General features: G+C 40.0%; 1 protein-coding gene and 1 pseudogene across 2 annotated transcripts in view; both read right to left on the bottom strand.

Moving 5' to 3' along the window:
- Nucleotides 1–20,023, bottom strand: part of ZNF624 (zinc finger protein 624) — a 30,374-nt gene extending 10,351 nt beyond the window's left edge. The window contains exons 1-4 of one of the 2 annotated variants that reach the window (XM_029928596.1): nt 19,959–20,023; nt 11,771–11,853; nt 9,701–9,766; nt 1,274–1,400 (exon numbers count right to left, since the gene is read on the bottom strand). In XM_029928596.1, the coding sequence (XP_029784456.1) occupies nt 1,274–1,400; nt 9,701–9,766; nt 11,771–11,803 (226 nt within the window). In that variant the 5' untranslated portion in view covers nt 11,804–11,853; nt 19,959–20,023. Of the gene's footprint in view, nt 1–1,273; nt 1,401–9,700; nt 9,842–11,770; nt 11,854–19,958 lie in introns of those variants that run through there. The other variant, XM_029928597.1, reaches the window with a different exon arrangement.
- Nucleotides 22–1,352, bottom strand: LOC115282530 (annotated as a pseudogene).
- Nucleotides 20,024–20,622: the final 599 nt, after the last annotated feature.

Here is a 20,622-nt window from a genome sequence, read left to right as displayed (position 1 = left end):
TATGGGTTTCTTTAGGCATAAACAGGAGTCACAGTAGATGTGTGCTGAGTAGATCACATACACAAGTCTCTTGTCACAGGCAGCAAAACTTTTTCCAAGGGTGTTTCCTTTGTGAAGACTCACTTGGGTAGCAAGGTCTTTCCTCTGTGCTTCATCCCCAGGCCTGAGATTTGCAGTAATGTAGGACCAGTTTACCATCACTGCCAAAACACTCATAGAGGGTTCCAACCTCCTGGTCTGGGGAGGGTGCAAAGGACTGATTCACATAAATAAACAACTGTTCAGAGGCCACAAGCTTAAGGAACATTTTGATGAAGTCAATGAGTCCTTGAATGGTCCGCGTGCGCTCTACGGCCCACTTCTTTGTTTTCATTATAGGAGTGTCTCCCACCGCCTTCAACAGGACATCAATTTTTTTCTTGGTGTCGCGGGCAGGTTCCTCTGTCCCCGGGGAGGCTGCAGCGGAAGAAGGGGGCTCCGGAGTGGCTGTTTCTGGAGAGGCCTCCGTAGGTCCTTCGCCATCAGTAGTACTTGAGGGAGGGAGCCGCAGCCCTGACTCCGGCTCCTCAGCCATCTTGCTCAGTCGCTCTCAGCTCTTAATCTTCTGTGCAGAGTGGCTGTTATGGGAAGTTCCTGGGATGCACTGTCCAATACTCTTTTCAGCAGTCACATGTGGCTATTTAAGTTTGAATGTGAATTAGTTAAAACCACGTAAAATTTAAAATCCAGTTCTTCAGTTGACCAGCCAGATTTCCAGCTCTTAGCAGCTCCGAGCGCTGGTGCGTCCATACGGGACAGCACAGCTACAGAACATTCCGTCGCAGCAGAACGTTCTCTGGTATAGTGGAGTTACAGAGAATTCTAAACATTATCTCAAAGGAGCCCAGCACTATGAGCCCAGGTTCTCTGGGCTAACAGAACACGGGAGTAATCTGAGTTTAGGAAGAAAATGAATGCATTTGTTTCTTTCTTTCTGGAGGTACCCATAACTATGGCTCCCATTTATAAAAGTGATCAGAAAAAACTTTAGTCCTAAATCTGGGGACTGTCAACACACTCCAAGCTGCCCACGAAATATGTATTTCTTACTCTACAGTGGGCAGACCCCTTAGTGATGAGCAAGGGATAGTGTGACTCCCAGCAACATTCCCCACAATATGAGATTTTAATGCCGAAGCTCTAACTCCAAATTCACTTAAGTACTTTAAAGGTTCTCTACCTTCAGCATACCTGGTCAAGGGGGTAGATACATGAACACAGAAGTTATTCTTACCCAGGGAGACAAGATTCCTGTAATTCTCCAGCATCACGTCCTTGTGCAGGTTCCTCTGGGAAAGGTCCATCAACCTCCACTCTTCTAATGAGAAGTCTATAGCCACATCTTTAAATGTCACGGGATCCTAAAATAAGTACACTAGGGTCACCTGGGGACTATATAGTAAGACCTGTTGTGCAGAATAACACATACAAAGCTGGAGGAAACTTCCAGAACTCACAGCCACCAAATGACCACTGAAGTCAACCAGTTCAACCCTTAAAGGATGAATCTCTCCAGTGACAAGAACTTAAAACCACAAGAGGAGTTTTACTCAAAGCAAAAATTTCTTTTCACGCCAGTTCAAACCTGTCTTTCTCTAACTTTGCAATATTGGTCTTACTATATTATCTGGATTTCCTCCGTCCCTAGAAAGTCTTCAGGTTGATAATAGCTAGCAGTTTCTACCCACAGAATCTTTTCTCCCTCAAAAGCCTGGATTGTCAGGGCCCCTGGGTGGCTTAGTTGGTTGAGCATCCAACTTCCGCTCAGGTCATGATCTCGCGGTTCGTGGGTCTGAGCCCCGCCTCAAGCTCTGTGCTGACAGAGACTGGAGCCTGCTTCTGATTCTGTGTCTCCCTCTCTCTGCTCCTCCCTTGCTCATGCTCTGTCTCTCTCTCTCAAAAATAAATAAAGATTAAAATAAATAAACAAAATAAAAATATTAAAAAAAAACCCTGGCTTATGTATAATATCAGGTCCAAATCTACAGGATACAGCTTAACAAAAGATGTAGTTTATCATCACATTGTAGAAACAGAACATTATGAGCTCTCCCTTTGAGCAAGAAAATGGAGGACCGGAAGAGGAGCTAGACTCTTCTGAATATTTTATAGATTTTACTTTTGAACCATGTAAATATATTATTATAAAAGAAAAAAATTTAAAAAGTCATTCCTAAAAATTAAAAGTAAAATGAAACCAGTGTGAAGCATATGCATTCACCAGTGAGAAATTATTTTAAGGAACTTTAAAACACGGCAATTTTTCTGTTCATCCTTTGTGAGATATACCCCAAGAAGACAAAGAACTGCAAAAACTGTATGTTTCCAATAAATAGTCATATTGTTGGTGGTAATGATGAGAATGTTATTTTGTAACGGCTATGTGTTTGATAAAATACATTATTATGTTGCTGTCATTGAGAAGAAATAAATTTGGCAGGGGAGAAAGAAGATATAAGTGTAATATTGATGAGATTATGCAAATAATTCCATAGATCCAAATTTGAATTGGAAGTATCAGTATAAACTCATGAGTTATTTTATTTTTTAGGAAACAAAATAAAATATATTTCCTAGCTTCATCCACTATAAAGGCCTAAAAATAAAAACAATAACTAATAAACTAACATTACGCAAGCTAGACTTTACCTCCCTCTAAAGGAATCAGGGCCTGGAACTTTCTGTGATATTAAAAGGCAAGCAAGGTATCGAGGACTACTAGGATCGTATCTAAGACACAGGAGGACCACTTGAAGAGTCTCCCACTAGCTAATAATGGCACAAAATGGGTTTCAAAAATACAACTTTAAATTCATGATTTCATAATAATACTATAAAAATACTCATTGATCATTTTTGGAGGATGCCTGTAAACTGGTAAATAAAGAGAAAGAACTAACCTTTTGTTCGTTTCCTATGTAAAATATTAAAATTTTTATGGTTATCAAATGTGATCACATTGTCGAGGAGAGATTTCTTTTTATGGAAGGATTCCAGCTAATACATGAAAAGGAATAAAAGAATTAGCGCATCATCATTTTGCAACCTCTGATGGATTAAAGGGTCATCAGTGGCTGCTAATATATCAAAGAGGCCTCCCGATCAGGCATTACGCGCCTTTCGGTAGCATGTATCAGATACATGAAATACTACTGGCAAAAACATTTTTAAAATAATCCAGCTGGAATCTGATAAAGCCTCTATACCTAACTAACAATACACTGCAAATACAGGGGACAGATGAACGTGTTGCATATCCCCACGGAGATACAATAAATAAAATTAATATTGTGTGAAATTGTAAATCCATGTTGTCCAATGGCAGTACGTTGCAAGTCACATATGTAATGTAAAGTTTTCTAGTAGCCCCACTAAAAAGAAAACAAGTGAGGGACGCCTGAGTAGGTCAGCTGGGTAAGCGTCCGACTCTTGGTTTCAGCTCAGGTCATGATCTCATGGTCTGTGAGTTCAAGCCCTACATCAGGGATTCTCTCTCTCTCTGCCCCTTCCCTGCTCATGCTCTCTCTCTCAAAATAAAATAAATAAATCACTTTAAAAAAGTGAAACTACTTTAAATAATATATTTAGACTAGTGTACATATTTCAATGTGCAATCAATGTAAAACTTATTAATAAGACTCTATCTTTTGTAGTAAGTCTCTGAAATATGATGTGTGTTTTAAGTTGACAGTACATCTCAGTGTGGGTTAGTTACATTTCACATGCTCAAAAGCCACCTGTGGCTAGTGGCTACTGTATCAGACAACACAGCTCTAAAGTAGAAATCACTTGGTTTTTCAATGAATTATTACAAGGGGGAAGAAGAGAGGGAGGGGGAAAACTCTAGCCTAAAAGTGGCCTAAGAGACAACATTAACTAATCAGAACATATGAATCAACTTGGGAAACAAATACCAGCTCCACATTTGATATTAAGGCTTTCTAAGGATCTTTTAACTGTAACCATGATAGTATATGTTACATTATAAAACATGTTATAGATATGAGGTATTTATAGATAAATTACATATCTTGTTAAGACATATGTCTTATCTATGCTTCAAAATAATTAGTGAGAGAGGGTAAGATTACAAACGAAACATGATTATTATCCATGGTCCAATAATTGCTGGGAGGCAGGCAAAGGGATTCATAAAACTACTCTCTCCTTTTGTATATGTATAGTGCATAATACTTGTCAGGTTCTGATCTAATAAGGGCTCGCTACTTAGGACTGAATCCTCACAGTAAGGAAGGTGCTAAGAAGAAAAGTGAGGCAAGAAAAGGTCCCATGTCTTGTCCACGTTCTCGGAAGAAGTAAAGTCTAGATTCAAATTCAGGACATTTGGCTCCAGAATTCAAATTCTGACAATCACTATACTCTATGATATAGTAAACTAAAGATCCTGATTAGCTGACTAGTCAGACAAAGGTCTTAAGTTAGATTATATTTGGCTAAGATTTGTTCTGTGTGAGGGATGGATAAAATAGGTGATGGGGCTTAAAGAGTATATGAATTATGATGAGCACTGGGTAACATATAGAATTGTTGGATCACTATATTGTACACCTGAAACTAATGTAACACTATGTTAACTATACTGTAATTTAAATTAAGAACTTAATAAAAACATAAATTTATACCTTAGGAAACTAGAAAGAGTGAATTAAATTTTTTTTAAAGCAGAAGGAAATAATATTAGAATCAAGATAAACAAAACAGAGAATAGAAAAACAGTAGAGAAAAATCAACCAATGCAAAAGTTAGTTCTTTGAAAAGATAACAGTTACAAAGACCTTAGCTAGACTAAGAAAAAAGAGAAGACTCAAATTACTAACATCAGGAATGAAAAATGAGACATTACTACTGACCTTTTAGAAATAAAAGGATTATAAGAGAATACTATGAACAACTGTGTGCCAACAAATTAGAAACATCTAGAAATGGGCAGATTCCTAGAAAGAAACAAAATACCAAAACTGACTCAAGAAGACATAGAAAATATGAATATTATAATTAAACTTATCACAAATAAAAACCCAGGTTCAAGTGGCTTCACTGAATTCCCTCAGACATTTCAAGAAGAATTAACACCAATCTTTCAGTAACTCTTCCAAAAAATAGAAGGAAACATTCTCAACTCATTCTGTAAGGCCAGTATTACCAAAATAAAACAAATGTAGAATTTAAGGAAGAGCCAGACAGAATTCAGCTTGACTCAGTTTGAATCCAGCAAAAAAGAAAACATAATATATGCCATAGCCAAACGGGAGTTATCCCAGGAATACAAAGTTCATTTAATATCTTAATCAAGGTAATACACCATATTAATAGAATAAAGAACAAAACCCACACAATGATCTTAAGGGACTCAGAAAAGTATGTGACAAAATCCAACAAACCAGAAATAGAAGCAAAAACATTGTCAACATGATAGAGACCATCTATGAAAACTGAAGAGCCAAACTAACGCCATGACAGGCTTCATATAAGCCTCAGAAACTAGGAGGCCCAAGTCTCTGCTTTCCCAGGCAACACTAAAACGTACTGGAATCTGTGGCCCCACCTGAAGTTCCAGAAACTTTAAAAACAAGGGACTTGCTCAACAAGTTAAGAATAATACCCCCACCTATGATGGTTCAGGTTAATGGAAACCTACTCTCCTCTTCCCCCGCCCCCACCGAGATGCCAGGAAATACCACCTTCCTGGGGGTCTATGATTGGCTCAGGCTAGGCCAGACACCACCCTTAGCCGGGGCCAATCATGGTCCAGCCTGTGATCATAAACCTCACAAAGATGTCCCTTCTGCTCACTTCTATTCAACATTGAGCTGTAAGGCTTAGCAAGAGAAATGAGAGAAGAAAAAGAAATATAAGGTATCCAGACTGGAAAGGAAGAAGTAAATTTCTATTTGGAAATGACATAATCTCCATTTACAGATATTACCTTCCATATAGAAAACCTAAAAAAAAAATCTACACACATGCATGTGCAAAACAACAACAATAACAACAACAACAAAACCCCCAAACAGACAAAACCCTTCTAGAACTAAATAAACTAGTTCAGCAAGGTTCAGGACACAAAATCGATATACGTAAGTCAATTATTTCTACACTAGTAATGAACATTCCAAAAAAGAAATTAAGAAAAAAATCCATTTAAAATAGCAAAAAAGAATAAAACACTTAGGAATGAATTTAAAAGATGTGCAAGACACGTACACTGAAAATGACAAAATATCACCAAGAGAAACTAAAGAATACCTAAATGGGAAGACATTCCGTATTCTTATTATAAAACTTAATATTAACACAGCAATAGTTCCCAAATTGATCAAGAGTCAACACGCGCCCTATGAAAATTCTATCTGCCCTTTTTGTAGATATGGAAATGTTAGAAATGTTATCACTAAAAGACTGGTTTTACTACAATTAAAACTAAATAAAAGTAAGTTCAGGGGCGCTTGGGTGGCTCAGTCATAAGCCTCCGACTTTGGCTCAGGTCATGATCTCAGTGTATAGGTCCAACCCCTACGGTGGGTTCTGTGCTGACAGCTCAGAGCTTGGAGCCTGCTTCAGATTCTGCGTCTCCCTCTCTCTGCCCCTTGCCTACTCTGCTATGTCTCTCTCAAAAACCAAAACCATTTAAAAACTAAGTTTAGTACTTATAAACAGGATGTAGAATTTAAGAAAGAGCCACACAGAATTACTCTTCTGCCAGGAATTTCCTGTCAGAAGAACAAAAATAAACCATACGAATTATTCACCATGTCAAAAACAATGGTACTTTCCTACAGTTCAGGATTCAAAGTCTGAAGCTATTAATATTTTTACCTTAAAAATTTTAAGTCTAAACTGCCATATGTTAAAGGACAATTTTAAGGATGACTGGCCCAGTACTAAATTGAAAAATAAAAAACAACTATGGTGCCTCAACGCGGGGCTCAGTAGAGTAACACCCTGAGCGTCGGGTTACGACAAACTATATAAAAATTAAGTGTAATACTGAGTGTCAGAATGTATTTTCTCATTAAAGCAAAAAGAAAGCCCAGTTTTATACTAAACATTCTTAGAATAAAACCAACTTTCGATATATGATTTTCTTAAAAACTTAAAAATGTAATTCTAAAGAAAAGGAGTTGAACTTTTACGTAATTAAAACAAACATAATTATGTATAAGAAAGGAGGCAAGAAAATAAATGAGGAAAAGACTGTCTCTTCAAACAGCCTAAATGGAAGCCCTGAAACCATAAAACACCAAAAAGAAAATATAGGCCTAAGCAACAGTTGAACATTGGCCTTGGCAAAAGTTTTCTGAGTCTGTCTCCTGAGGCAAGGCAAATAAAAGCAAAAATAAATCAGTAGGACTACAGGAGACTAATAGGTTTTGCATAGCAAAAGAAACCATCGACACAAAAAGGCAACCTGTTGAGGGCCCTGGCGGTTCAGCCAGTGGAGCTTGAACTCAAGCTCCAGATTGGGCATAGAATTTACCCAAAAATTTTTAAAAAAGAAAAAGGGCAACCAAATAAATGGGAGAAGGTATTTGCAAATGATTTATATGATAAGGGGTTAATATCTGAAATATAAAAAGAACTCATACAACTCAACAACAAAAAACCAAATAGTCCAATTAAAAATGGGCAGGTGACCTGAATGGACATTTTCCCAAAGAGAACGTATGAAGGGCCAACAGAAGAAATGCAAAGCAAATCACAGTGAGATACCACTGTACAGCTGTCAGAGCCGCTAAAATAAAGACGACAAGAAATAATAAGAACCGGCAAGGGTGTGAAGAAAAGGATTCGTGTACTGTTGGTGGGCATACAAGCTGGTTATGGAAAACAGTGTGGAGGTGCCTCAAAAATTCAAACTAGAATTACTATATGATCCAGTAATTCCACTGCTTGTTACCCAAAGAAAATGAAAACACTAATTCAAAAAGATATGTGCACCCCTATGATTATTGTAGGATTATTTACAATAGCTAAGATATATATGCAAGTGTCTATTGATAAGTAAATGGATAAAGAAGATGTGGTATGCACACACACACGCACATGCGAGTGCACACACACATGCACTGAAATATTACCCAGCCATAAGAAAGAAAACAAACCCATCTTGTCATTCCTGACAACACTGATGGACTTAGAGGGTATTATGCTAAGTGAAATAAACCAAAGATAAATATATGATTTCACTTATATGTGGGATCTAAAAAAGAAAACAAATGAACAAACAAAAACTAGAAACAGACTCTTAAATACAGAGAACAAAATGGTGGTTTTGGGGGAGGGTGAGAGAATGGGTGAAACAGGTAAAGGGAATTAAGAGGCACGAACTTCCAGTTATAAAATAAATGACAGAGATGAAAAGTATAGCATAGAGTACAGACAATAATACTATAACTTTGGTAATAGTAACCACACTTATTGTGATGAGCACTGTGTTATGTACAGAGTTACATCCAATCACTATGCTGTACAACTGAAACTAATATAATCCTGTATGTCAACTCTACTTCAATAAAAAAATTAAAAAAAATCAAGCCCCATAATTCTACAAGTATTGTCAACATGTGCCAAAGTTTTACTGAGGTCAGTAATGAGAGATCAGCTGCTTGACAAAGCTGGCTCAAAGGAGGCACAAAAACAGCTGTCTACTGACTTCAGAAGAAAGAATCCTGGAATAAGACTGCAAAATTAGTTAGAAACCTGGTGAATGTCCTACAGAGATAATAAAACCATAAACTTGGGGGTGATTTTTTTCTCCTAGGTAAAATAATTTGCAAATTTTCAATGTTCTACAAGTTAACATAGGACTTTGAGGGTCTGGCTATTAACCAACAGTAACTAGTACATCAAACAACAGAACCCTCTGTGCTATGTCAGATGACCCTCACCCAGGCTGGTTAGACAGTGGTCCAATATGACACCGAAAGGGCATACATTTACCTTTTGTCTAAAACTTAGATAAATGTTAGATAATTTTTCTCAACATATTTCATACATTTCTGACTTTGATATTTTCTGGAAAAAATCAGTTGGATTTTATACTCATGAATAAGAAAGTCAGCTTAACAATATAATGCAATAAAAAATCACCACTGAGACACCAGGGGCGACTGGGTGGCTCAGTCGGTTAAGCGTCCGGCTTCAGCTCAGGTCAGATCTCACGATCGTGGGTTGGAGCCCCGCGTCGGGCTCTGTGCTGACAGCTAGCTCAGAGCCTGGAGCCTGCTTCTGGTTCTGTGTCTCCCTCTCTCTCTGACCCTCCCTCTCTCATGCTCTGTCTCTCTCTGTATCAAAAATAAATAAAACATTAAAAAAAATCGACACCAATTGAAACACCTCTTAAGAATATTTCCACTGATGTTGATGTATTCTTGATATTTTTAATGGTGTCGAGTCTCATGATGCAAAGCAAGAATCAGAGCACGTGATACGGACTACTTTATGAGCAGCAGTTAAGATGTGACGTATCTGCCACATTAGGGCTGCCACCGAGGGAAATGAAATCTATCACACTGGTGGGGTTATACACCTATCAAGCAAGACGGTACTCACTGCAAACTTGCAACAAACTAGGAACATTAAGAAGCAGGCACAGTAAAAGAGGCACTTTATTCCCCTCATGTAATGTGTTAGGTATTACCTTTACCAATTCTGGTTCTTCGGCCTGAAGGTGAAGGTCTTCATCTGGCTTGGAAACTTCAGGATTCTGAAGGGATACAGGATACGATCACTCAGCGACACAGCAGTGACCCACAGCAGAGTCTCAAGTGCCAACGGTCTCCTGTGGATGTGGCGTACCCCTTTTATTGCTTAATTTAGAGCTGAAATTACCATCCCATAGTAACAGCCAAACTTCTTTAACTTTGAGACGATGACAAACACAAGACAAGATACAACGGCATGGTATTTAAAGGAGGCTTCCAACAAAGCACCTACTTATACAACCAAAAATAGATTTATATTAAGAGGGCTTCAGATGCTATCTAATTTTCCCTTTTCATATAGAGTTGAAATGTACTTCTCAGAGAGTATCTATCTTGCTCAAGAATAGTATTCGAAACCTAGTAACGCTACGTATTTTGCACAGTTGAAAATCATTTCAGTGTTGGGGGGGTCAGGGGAAACGCCTCGTAGATTTTCAGGTAGTATTTTAGGGACTTCTTACTATGTTATTTTCTTAACCTTATAAGCTGTATCCCTATGAGGGCCTGGTTTTATAAATGAAGTGGTATTTCACTATATCTTTCAATGAGTACTTATGATTTTAGGTTTTGTGTGTGCCATTTAAAAAAACTATGGTTACTAAGACTACTGAAAGTCCACTGAGAAAAAATGGTATCTTATTTCTCCCCTCTAAGTTCTAACCTAAAAAATACAAACATTCAGCTTCCAGAAAATTAATGATGATGTGAACATCAACCTCTGCTAATTAGGGATGGGTTTGACCATGCCAATATTAGATAAATACTTTGGAGATGCCAATTAAGAATAATATTTTGGTTTTTATTTATCTTTTCAAGGTTATGTCTTAAGGACTATTTTTTTTTGGTTTTTGTTTTTTTAAATTTATTTTTAATAGTTTATTGTCAAATTGATTTCCTTAAGGACTATTTACATGTCATACATCCTGGCTACAAAGAATAAAAGGTCACGAGTATATGTTACTGTGGATTGTTACCAGAACAAATTATATTTGTTGGTATCGCCTTTCTTCAGAATCTAATTCAAAAAGACACGGCTAAAGTCTCTCACTGACACCCATCTCTCTCTCTCACACACACACACACACACACACACACACACACACACACACACTTAAATATCTTCAGGGAAACATTAAAAGATTCAGCTTAAATATCTAATTCCCAGTTCGATCTTTCATAACTTTCTAACAAGAATCACCAGCTCACTCCACTGCTCTCTTGCCCTTAAACTCCCTTCTCACCTGAAGCACCCTTACAAATACTCTGTGACAACTTAAATCCCACTTGTAAGTACTACCTAAGTCTAACTGTCCTCATGAGCTTTCTGTGGCCAGTTTCGCCCACGCGAACGCCCACTTCTCCTCTTCCAGGACACTCACCGGGTTTATCATACAGCTAAGTGACTATCATTCACCTAAATCAATTATGAAACTATTTCTTTTGTAGGCCTTACCTCAATGAGACTGTAAGCACCCTACGGCCAAGCTCTGTGTCTTAAACATCTTCTTTCTCTCCATGTCATCTATTAAGCTTGGTCACTTTTTAGTGGGTAGAAAAGAGGAGATCACTGAGAGTGGGCAAAAGGGGACCGGTCCCTCTCAATTAAGAGGGTGTGTACGTGTGTCTATGTGTACATACTTTCCCCCAAATTTCCTAACCAATATTTCCAATTTAAAATATCCTATTCTTTTACCCCACAAAAAACTGAAATTTCCTGGGAATAATACAAATTTAACATCAAAATTAAATTTCCTAGACTGTCTATCAAAAAATAGCAAAAGTATTTTTTGAAAGATCACGAATCTTCGTATTTGGTACCATATGTATAGTAAAACTTTTTATAGATTACAAGCTTCACTGTGAGGAACCCAATTTTCATGGGTGAAACAATCTGATTCAGTTACTAGAAGGGATGTGGGTGAGATGGAGAAGTCACAGACTTCAAGAAAAATAGACATGCTTTCAAACCAAGAGGCAGGTCAGGACCAGAGAAAACCCCAACTTACCAGAGGTCCAAGAGAAAAGACCCCAGCAGCCATGATCTCTGTGTTCCCCTCTCTGGCGAGAGTGGAGTCCTGCAGAGACACAGCTGAGAAAGAGAAATCAACGATGAAAATCAATCCTACCTTGGAAACCTTAGATTTAGCTAATTGGAATCCTGATATTATAAGGAGGCACGACTTCCCTAAAGGACACGAGATTAACCCCCAAGATCAGTAAGGAAATAAGTTCCTTGTTCCAGGAGATTGTGACATTTTAATACCATTAAATGTAGTCACAGCTAGCAGGCCAGACATTGTACAAGGATCTTTTAAAACACGAGTGGGATTCATTTCTGGGCTGCAGGGCTGGTTCAGTATTTGTGAATCAATCAATGTGATACAGCACATTAAGAAAGGATTCGAACCATATGATCCTGGGAATAGATGCAAGAAAAGCACTTGACAAAACACAGCATCCATTTTTTAAATGTTTTTTTTTTTAATTTATTTTTCAGAGACAGAGAGACAGTGTACGCAGGGGAGGGTCAGAGAGAGAGGGAGGTACAGAATCTGAAGCAGGCTCCAGGCTCTGAACTAACTGTCAGCACAGAGCCCGACGCGGGGCTCAAACCCACAAACCGTGAGATCATGACCTCAGCTGAAGCTGGACGCTTAACCAACTGAGCCACCCAGGTGCCCTACATAGCATCCTTTCTTAATAAAAACCCTCAAGAAAGTCAGGATAGAAGGAACCTACCTTAACATCATAAAAGCCATATATGAGACCCACAGCTAATATCATCCTCAATGGGGAAAAACTGAGAGCTTTCCCCCTGAGATCAGGAACATGACAGGGGTGTCCACTCTCACCACTGCTGTTTAAAACATTGTTGGAAGTTGTAGCCTCAGCAATGAGATAACAAAATGAAATAAAAGGCATCCAGATCAGCAAAGAAGAAGTCAAACTTTCACTTTTCGCAGATGACATGATACTCTACATGGAAAAAGCTAAAGACTCCACCCAAAAACTGCTAGAACTAATATATGAATTCAGCAAAGTCACAAGATATAAAATCAGTGTACAGAAATCAAGTTGCATTTCTATACACCAATAATGAAGCAACAGAAAGAGATACTAAGGAAAAGGTTTCATTTGAAACTGCACCAAAAACCATAAAACACTTAGGAATAAATGTAACCAAAGGTAAAAGATCTGTATACTGAAAACTATAGAAAGCTTATGAAAGAAATTGAAAACACAAAGAAATGGAAAAACATTCCATTGTCATGGATTGGAAGAACAAATATTGTTAAAATGTTGATACTACTCAAAGCCATCTATACATTCAATGCAATTCCAATCAAAATAGCACCGGCATTCTTCTTGGAGCTAGAACAAATGATCCTAAAATATGTATGGAAGCACAAAAGACCCCAAATAGTCACAATAATGTTGAAAAAGAAAACCAAAGCTAGAGGTATCACAATCCCGGCTGGACCTTAGCCTGTACTACAAAGTAGTCATCATCATCATCAAGGCAGTACGGTATTTGGCACAAAAACAGACACATGTAATAGAACAGATGAATAGAATAGAATAGAGAACCTAGGATGAGACCCACCACTGTATGGCCAACTAGTCTTTGACAAAGGAGGAAAGAGTATCCAATGGAAAAAGGAAAGTCCCTTTAGCAAATGGTGCTGGAAGAACTGGAGAGCAACATGCAGAAGAATGAAACTGGACCACTTTCTTGCAATTCAAAATGGATGAAAGACCTAAATGTGAGACAGGAAACCATCAAAATCCTAGAAGAGAAAACAGGCAACAACTTCTGTGCCCTCAGCCACAGCAACTTCTTACTTGACACATCTCCAAAGGTAAAAGAAATAAAAGCAAAACTGAACTATTGGGACCTCATCAAGATAAAAAGATTCTGCATAGCAAAGGAAACAATCAACAAAACTAAAGGCAACCAACAGAATGGGAGAAGATATTTGTAAATGATATACCGGAAAAAGGGCTGGTATCCAAAATCTATAAAGAACTTATCAAACTTAACACCCAAAAAACCAAATAATCCAGTGAAGAAACATGCAAAAGACACGAATAGACACTTTTCCGAAGAAGACATTCAAATGGCTAACAGACACATGAAAAGCTGCTCAACATCACTTGTCATCAGGGAAATACACATCAAAATCATACCAAGATACCACCTCACACCAGTCAGAGTGGCTAAAATGAACAACTCCGGAAACAAGAGATGTTGGTAAGGATGTGGAGAAAGGGGAACCCTCTTGCACTGTTGGTGCGAGTGCAAACTTGTGCAGCCACTCTAGAAAGCAGCATGAAAATTCCTCAAATAATTAAAAATAGAATTACTCTATGACCCAGCAATAGCACTACTAGGAATTTATCCAAAGGATACAGGAGTGATGATTCATAGGGCTACACATACCCCAACGTTTACAGCAGCGCTATCAACAATAGCCAAATTATGGAAAGTGACTATATGTCCATCAACTGATGAATGGATGAAGAAAATGTGGTATGTATACACTATGGAATGTTACTTGGCAATGAAAAAGAATGAAATCTTGCCATTTGCAACAACGTGGATGAAATTGGAGGCTATTATGCTAAGTGAAATAAGTCAGTCAGAGAAAGACAGATATATGTTTTCACTCATATGTGGAAGTTGAGAAACTTAACAGAAGATCATGGGGAAAGGGAAGGAAAAATAGCTACAAACAGAGAGGGAGGCAAACCATAAGAGACTCTTAAATACAGAGAACAAATTGAGGGTTGATGAGGGTAGGGGGTCAGGGGGGAGGGTGGGGAAAATGGGTGATGGGCATTGAGGAGGGCACTTGTTGGGATGAGTATGGGGTGTTGTAGGTAAGTGATGAATTGTGGGACTCTACTCTTGAAGCCAAGAGCATACTGTATACACCATATGTTAGCTACCTTGACGATAAAAAAATAAAATAAAGTAAAATACCTTTAACTTTTTTTCTTAAAAATTGTTTTTTAATATTTATTCATATTTGAGAGTCAGAGTGCAAGTGGAGGTTGGGGGCAGAGAGAGAAGGAGACACAGAATCAGAAGTAGGCTCCAGGCTCCAAGCTGTCAGCACAGAGCCTGCCACGGGGCTTGAATCCACAAACCACGAGATCATGACCTGAGCCGAAGTCAGACGCCTAACTGACTGAGCCACCCAGGTGCCCCTTTTCTTTTTAAAAAAGTATGTATTTACTTTTTATTGAGTAAACCCTATCTCCAAGATGGGGCTTGAACTCATGACCCCAAGATCAAGAGTTGCATGCTCTACTGAGCCTGCCAGGTTCCCCTAAAATACCATTTTACTTGAACTTCACATCAATCCTATGGTAATGATATTCCCATTCCACTCTGAGGAAAATGAGGCTTAGAAAAATTACACTATTTACCCAAGGGCATATATCAGTCTAATTCCAATGCTCACACCATTTCCATTACATCAACTTGCTGTATGATGTAAAAAAAAAAATCAATCTTTCTTTGCCACAATCATCTACTCATCTAAAAATGAAACATTTTGGAGCACCTGAGTGGCTCAATCGGCCAAATGTCTGACTCCTGATTTCAGCTCAGGTCATGATCTTGCGGCAGGTGAGTTCGAGCCTCGTGTCAGGCTCTGCACAGATGGCACAGAGCCTGCTTGGGAGTCTCTCTCTCTGCTCCTCCCCTACTCACTCTCTCTATCTCTCGAAATAATAAATAAACTTGAAAAACAATTTTTAAAAGACTAAACATCCAAGAGCTTTGTATTCAAAAGCGTAATCTGAAGAACAGCAGCATTAACATTACTGGAGAGCTTTTGAAAGATGCAAAATCTGAGGTCCAATTACAGAACTCACTGACCCAAAATCAGCTCTTTCATAAGATCCCTAGTTGAGTCATATGCCACACATTAAATTTTAAGGCAATATGGGTCTAAAAAAGATCATGCCAACAAATTGGAAAATGTAGAAGAAATGAGTAATTTCCTAAAACATACCACCTACCAATCATGAAGAAAGTGAAAATCTGGCAGACCAATTACTAGGAAGAGATTGAATCAATAATAATAATTTTAAAAAACTCATAGAAAAACAAAGTCCAGGACTAGGTAGCTTCACTGGTGAATTCTATCAAACATTTAAGAAGAATTAATACCAACTGTTCTCAAACTCTTCTAAAAAACTGAGAGGAAGGGGGGTGCCTGGGTGGCTCAGTCAGTTAAGCGGCCAGCCTCAGCTCAGGTCATGATCTCATGGTTTGTGGGTTCAAGCCCTGCGTCAGGCTCTATGCTGACAGCTAGCTCAGAGCCTGGAGCCTGCTTCAGATTCTGAATCTACCTCTCTCTCTCACCCTCTCCCCTGCTCTCGCTGTCTCTGTCTCTCAAAAATAAATAAAAAACATTAAAAAATTAAAAAAGAAACAGAGAGGAAGGAATACTTCCAAATTGATTTTATAATGCTAGCACTTCCTTGATTCTAAAACCAGGCAAAGATACCACAGGGAAAGAAAATTAGAGGTCAATAAGGCTGTTGAACACAGATGCAAAATTCCTCAAGAAAATAGTAGCAAACTCAATCGACAGTACATCAAAAGGATCATACACAATGATCAAGTGGGGTTTATGCCAGGGATGCAAGAACCGTCAGTATCTGCAAGCCAATCAATGTGATACGCCACATTAACAAGATGAAGAATAAAAATCATATGATCATCTCAATAGATGCAGAAAAAGCATTTGGCAAAATTCAACATCCATTATGATAAAAACTCTCAACAAAGGGGGTACAGAGAGGACATCATGCAACATAATAAAGGTCATATTTGACAAGCCCACAGCTAACAACACACTCAATGGTGAAAGGGTAAAACTCTTTTCCTAAGATCAGGAACAGAGTAAGACAAGGATAAATAAATAAAATTCCCCAAAGAACAATTTTTGTTTGAAAATATTCTAAGACTGACTCAAGCAGCAGAAAACTTAGTAGGCCAATGTAGTAGAGACTGCTAATTGTCTTCCAACATCCAGTCTCCCCTCCACAAAGGTTTGAAATCTCAGCTGGCCACAAGGCCACCCAACCACAGACCTTTCCCAGCCACCTAGCCGGCAGGTGTGCTCAGGTCAGTAAATTATAACAAATGGGATTTGAATAAAAGAGGTGGTATCACATCTTTTTTTTTTTTGAAGGAGTTTTACAGTTTATTTTTTTAAAGTTTATTTATTTATTTTGAGAGAGAGCACATGTGTGTCAGTGGGGAAGGGGCAGAGGAAGGAGGAGAGAGAAAATCCCAAGCAGGCTCTCCACTGTTAGCATGGAACCCAGCGAGGAACGCAACATGAAACCCAACTTGGACCCCAACACAACAAAGGGCTTGAACCCTCAAACCGTGAGATCGTGACCTGAGCTGAAATCAAGAGTCTGACACTTAACCAACTGAGCCACCCAGGTGCCCCAAGGTGACATCACATCTCTACAAGGGAGCTGCTTGCCCTCTAGTTCTTTGTTTCCCCTATGAAAGGCTTGCAACGCAACAGGAAGAAGCTTCTACCACAGGAAAAACAACATCCCCAAGGAGGTGATGAAGCAGAAGCAGGAATGGAACCTGGGTTTCTAGACGGCCTAATGTGAAAGAGCTGCCTACCCCTTCCTGCCCTGATCACTGCCAGTCACCTAAAAACTCAGACTTTTATGAGAAAGAAAGTGTTTCTTGGGGTGCCTGGGGCACTCAGTCAGTTGAGCATCTGACTCTTGATTTTTACACTGAAGTCTCAGAGTTACTAATAAAAGTGCTTTTCCCATACTTCAGTGTTTCTCTACCTTATTCTAGGTCATGGGTTCCTTTGCAAATCTAATGAGGATGATTCGTTTCCAGAAAACTCCTACATATAATTAGAAAACTCCCACATCTTAATCTAGGGGCAAAAAGCTCATTAGGCACATTTATTAAAAAGGAAATTCTGGGGGCACGTGGGTGACCCAGTTGGTTGAGCATCTGACTCTTGATTTCAGTCTAGGTCATGATCTCACGGTTTGTGGGACTGAGCCCCGAATCGGGCTCTGTGGTGACCATGCAGAGTTTTGCTCTCCCTCTCTCTCTGCCCCTCCCACGCTCATGCTGTCTCTCAAAGTGAATAAATAAACATCAAAAAAAGGGGGGCGTGGAATTCTGGAGCACCTGGCTGGTTCAGTTAGTAGAGTATGTGACTTTTGGTCACAGGGTTGTGAGTTCAAGCTCCACGTTGGGTGTAGAGATTATTGAAAAAAAATCTTAAAAATAAAAGGAAATTCCTCAGCTCCATCCAAGATCTAAACCAGGATTTCTACTCTCAGTAGGAGACACAGAAATCTACACTGTCAACAAACATCTCAAACACTTATCTTAAGAAATATTGTTCTAAAGCAAACTAATTCCTCAATCCCAAATTAAAGACTCTTTTTAAAATTTTTTTCAATGTTTGCTTGTTTAGAGAGACAAAGACAGAGACAGAGCATGAGAGGGAAGGGGCAGAGAGAGGGGGAGACACAGAATTGGAAGCAGGTTCCAGGCTCTGAGCTGTCAGCACAGAGGCCGATGCAGGGCTCCACTGAGGATCCAATAGTGAGATCATGACCTGAGCCTGAAGTTGGATGCTTAACCGACTGAGCCATTCAGGAACCCCATAAAATTTTCAAGATGAATGAACTCCTCCTTGGCAATATGCCATATAGGTAATGCCAGTCAAATATGTTTAATACTAAACTGTGCAATGAGCATCTTTTTAAATTTTATAATCAAAATAGCCAATGCTCTTCAAAGTTCCATATTCAGCGTGATCTCGACTGTGTAAAAAGAACGCACAGAGAAAAAGGCAAGCGAGTGAGTGAGCCAAAGTCCACTGTGGCCTCAGAGACCTGGGCCTGTGACGTTTACACTTCCTTCTACTTTTCTACACTGTCCAAGTAGCCAGTAAGAAGTATATTGGGGCTCCTGGGAGGCTCAGTCGGTTGAGCGTCCAACTCCGGCTCAGGTCATGATCGATATATCGATTCGTGGGTTGGAGCCCCGCGGCGGGCTCTGTGCTGACAGCTCAGAGCCTGGAGCCTGTCTTCAGCTTCTGTGTCTCTCTCTCTCTCTGACCCTCCCCTGCTCACGCTGTCTCTCTCTCTCTCTCTCAAAAATAAATAAAACATTAAAAAATATATTTTTAAAAAAGTATCTATATTTAATACGAGTTTGGTGTAGTAATAAAGTTCCAGAGTGGCCGTTCCCCCCACCCCAGCCTCTACCCCCTGTTTTAACCTTGGTTTGGCTGCTGTAGAAATGCGTCAGTTGGCAAATCACTTGCGCACGCGTTATTAGGCTTGCCACAGTTTCTCCTTTCACCTCTGACATTACGCATAAGATTATCTAACCCAGGCTAACATTTCTCCATACTTGTAATCGCCTAGATATTTTTTTCTGGATATTGTTGACTTCACCCAAGCCCTGTCTGTCTTCCCGAGCACTCCGGAAGCATTAAAGACGTGAGAAATTTCACTTGCTGTGGATTCTCCGCCAGCTTTGTTATTCTAAAATAACGAAGGGGCCCATGTTCTTGTTGAGAACTTCATTTCCCAACCAAAGCAAGAATGCCATTATCATGTCTGGCAGAGACAAGTGATTTGAAAGAGATTACTTGAAATGCCGTAAAATGACGGGGAGAGGGGGGTTACTTAAAGGACTGGAGTTCATCCACCTGTCAGGTCATCAGGTGTGAAACCGTTCCGTCCCTGCGGGTTCAGAAGCCAGGACGGTCACTGTCCTTCCCCAGCCTCGCCCTCTTTCCCTAAGTGCTCATCGGGGGTCCCCCCACCTCCGCCATCAAAGGTACAGGACTGGAAGAGGCGGAGGGTCGGGTCAGGAGCCAGCCTGCCAGAGTCGAACCCTACTAAGCCTAGGGCCGCGCCCCGTGCTCCCCAACCCCAGCGCCGCGCCCGCCACCGAGGGCACGGCCGGCCCCCGAGCCAGGCCTAGGAGAGACCCAGGCGACAGCCAGGCAGGAGGCCCAGCCCCTGTCGCCTCTCGGGTGGGCGTGTCGGCTCAGGGACAAGGGCTCTGGAGGGAGCGGCCCCGCCCCCGACGCCGCCAGGAGCCCAGCCCCGAGGGAGGGGCGGCGGGGAAGCGGGTCCGGCGCCCGGGGTAACGAGTACCTGGCTGCCGAACTGAGGACAACTGAGGGCACTCGCAGAGCAGGGCGGGAACACTTCCAGCAATGGCGCCGGCTCGGAGGGGCCGGGCTCCAGGCAAGCCAATGCGCCTGCGCAGCCGGGGCGCCAGCACTCCAGCGCCCAGAATCCTCAGCGCCAGAGCTTTTTTTTTTCTTTTCCTTTCCCCCCGCCCTTCTTCTGCTCTGTTGTCTGCATTTAAGCGAGAATTGGCTGTGTTTGTCGACAATTTGGGGGAACCTAAAAGAATCCAGTCAAATTGAACAAGCTTGTATTGAGAGGCCACAACTGTATGTCAAGCACCAGCGTTAGGTACGAGGGACGCAAAGAAGAATGACACCAGCTCTTGACAATGGACATTTCAGTGTGGCCTGAAGAAATAAAGTCATTGGCAGAAGATATAGGCCTTCTGTAAATTAGCTAAAACCTAGGATGCCAGTAGAGTTGGTAAGCGCATGTGCACACTTTTGCTGGTCTTTCAAGTTTTGACCGCAAAGTCGATAATGCCTTCATTATAGGGTCTTTGGACTAGAGCTTCCTTCCTCAGCTCATCCTAATAATAATAAAATAATAAAAACAATAATGTAATTAATGTTGGTATTTATATTATTTAAAAAGATATTTTTACAAGTTTTTATATTGATATTAC

Source organism: Suricata suricatta, chromosome 17, assembly GCF_006229205.1.
Source record: "Suricata suricatta isolate VVHF042 chromosome 17, meerkat_22Aug2017_6uvM2_HiC, whole genome shotgun sequence".
NCBI classification, from domain to species: Eukaryota; Metazoa; Chordata; class Mammalia; order Carnivora; family Herpestidae; genus Suricata; species Suricata suricatta.
The sequence above is the reverse complement of the archived record's forward strand: the minus strand, read 5'-3'. Positions and strand labels throughout refer to the sequence as shown.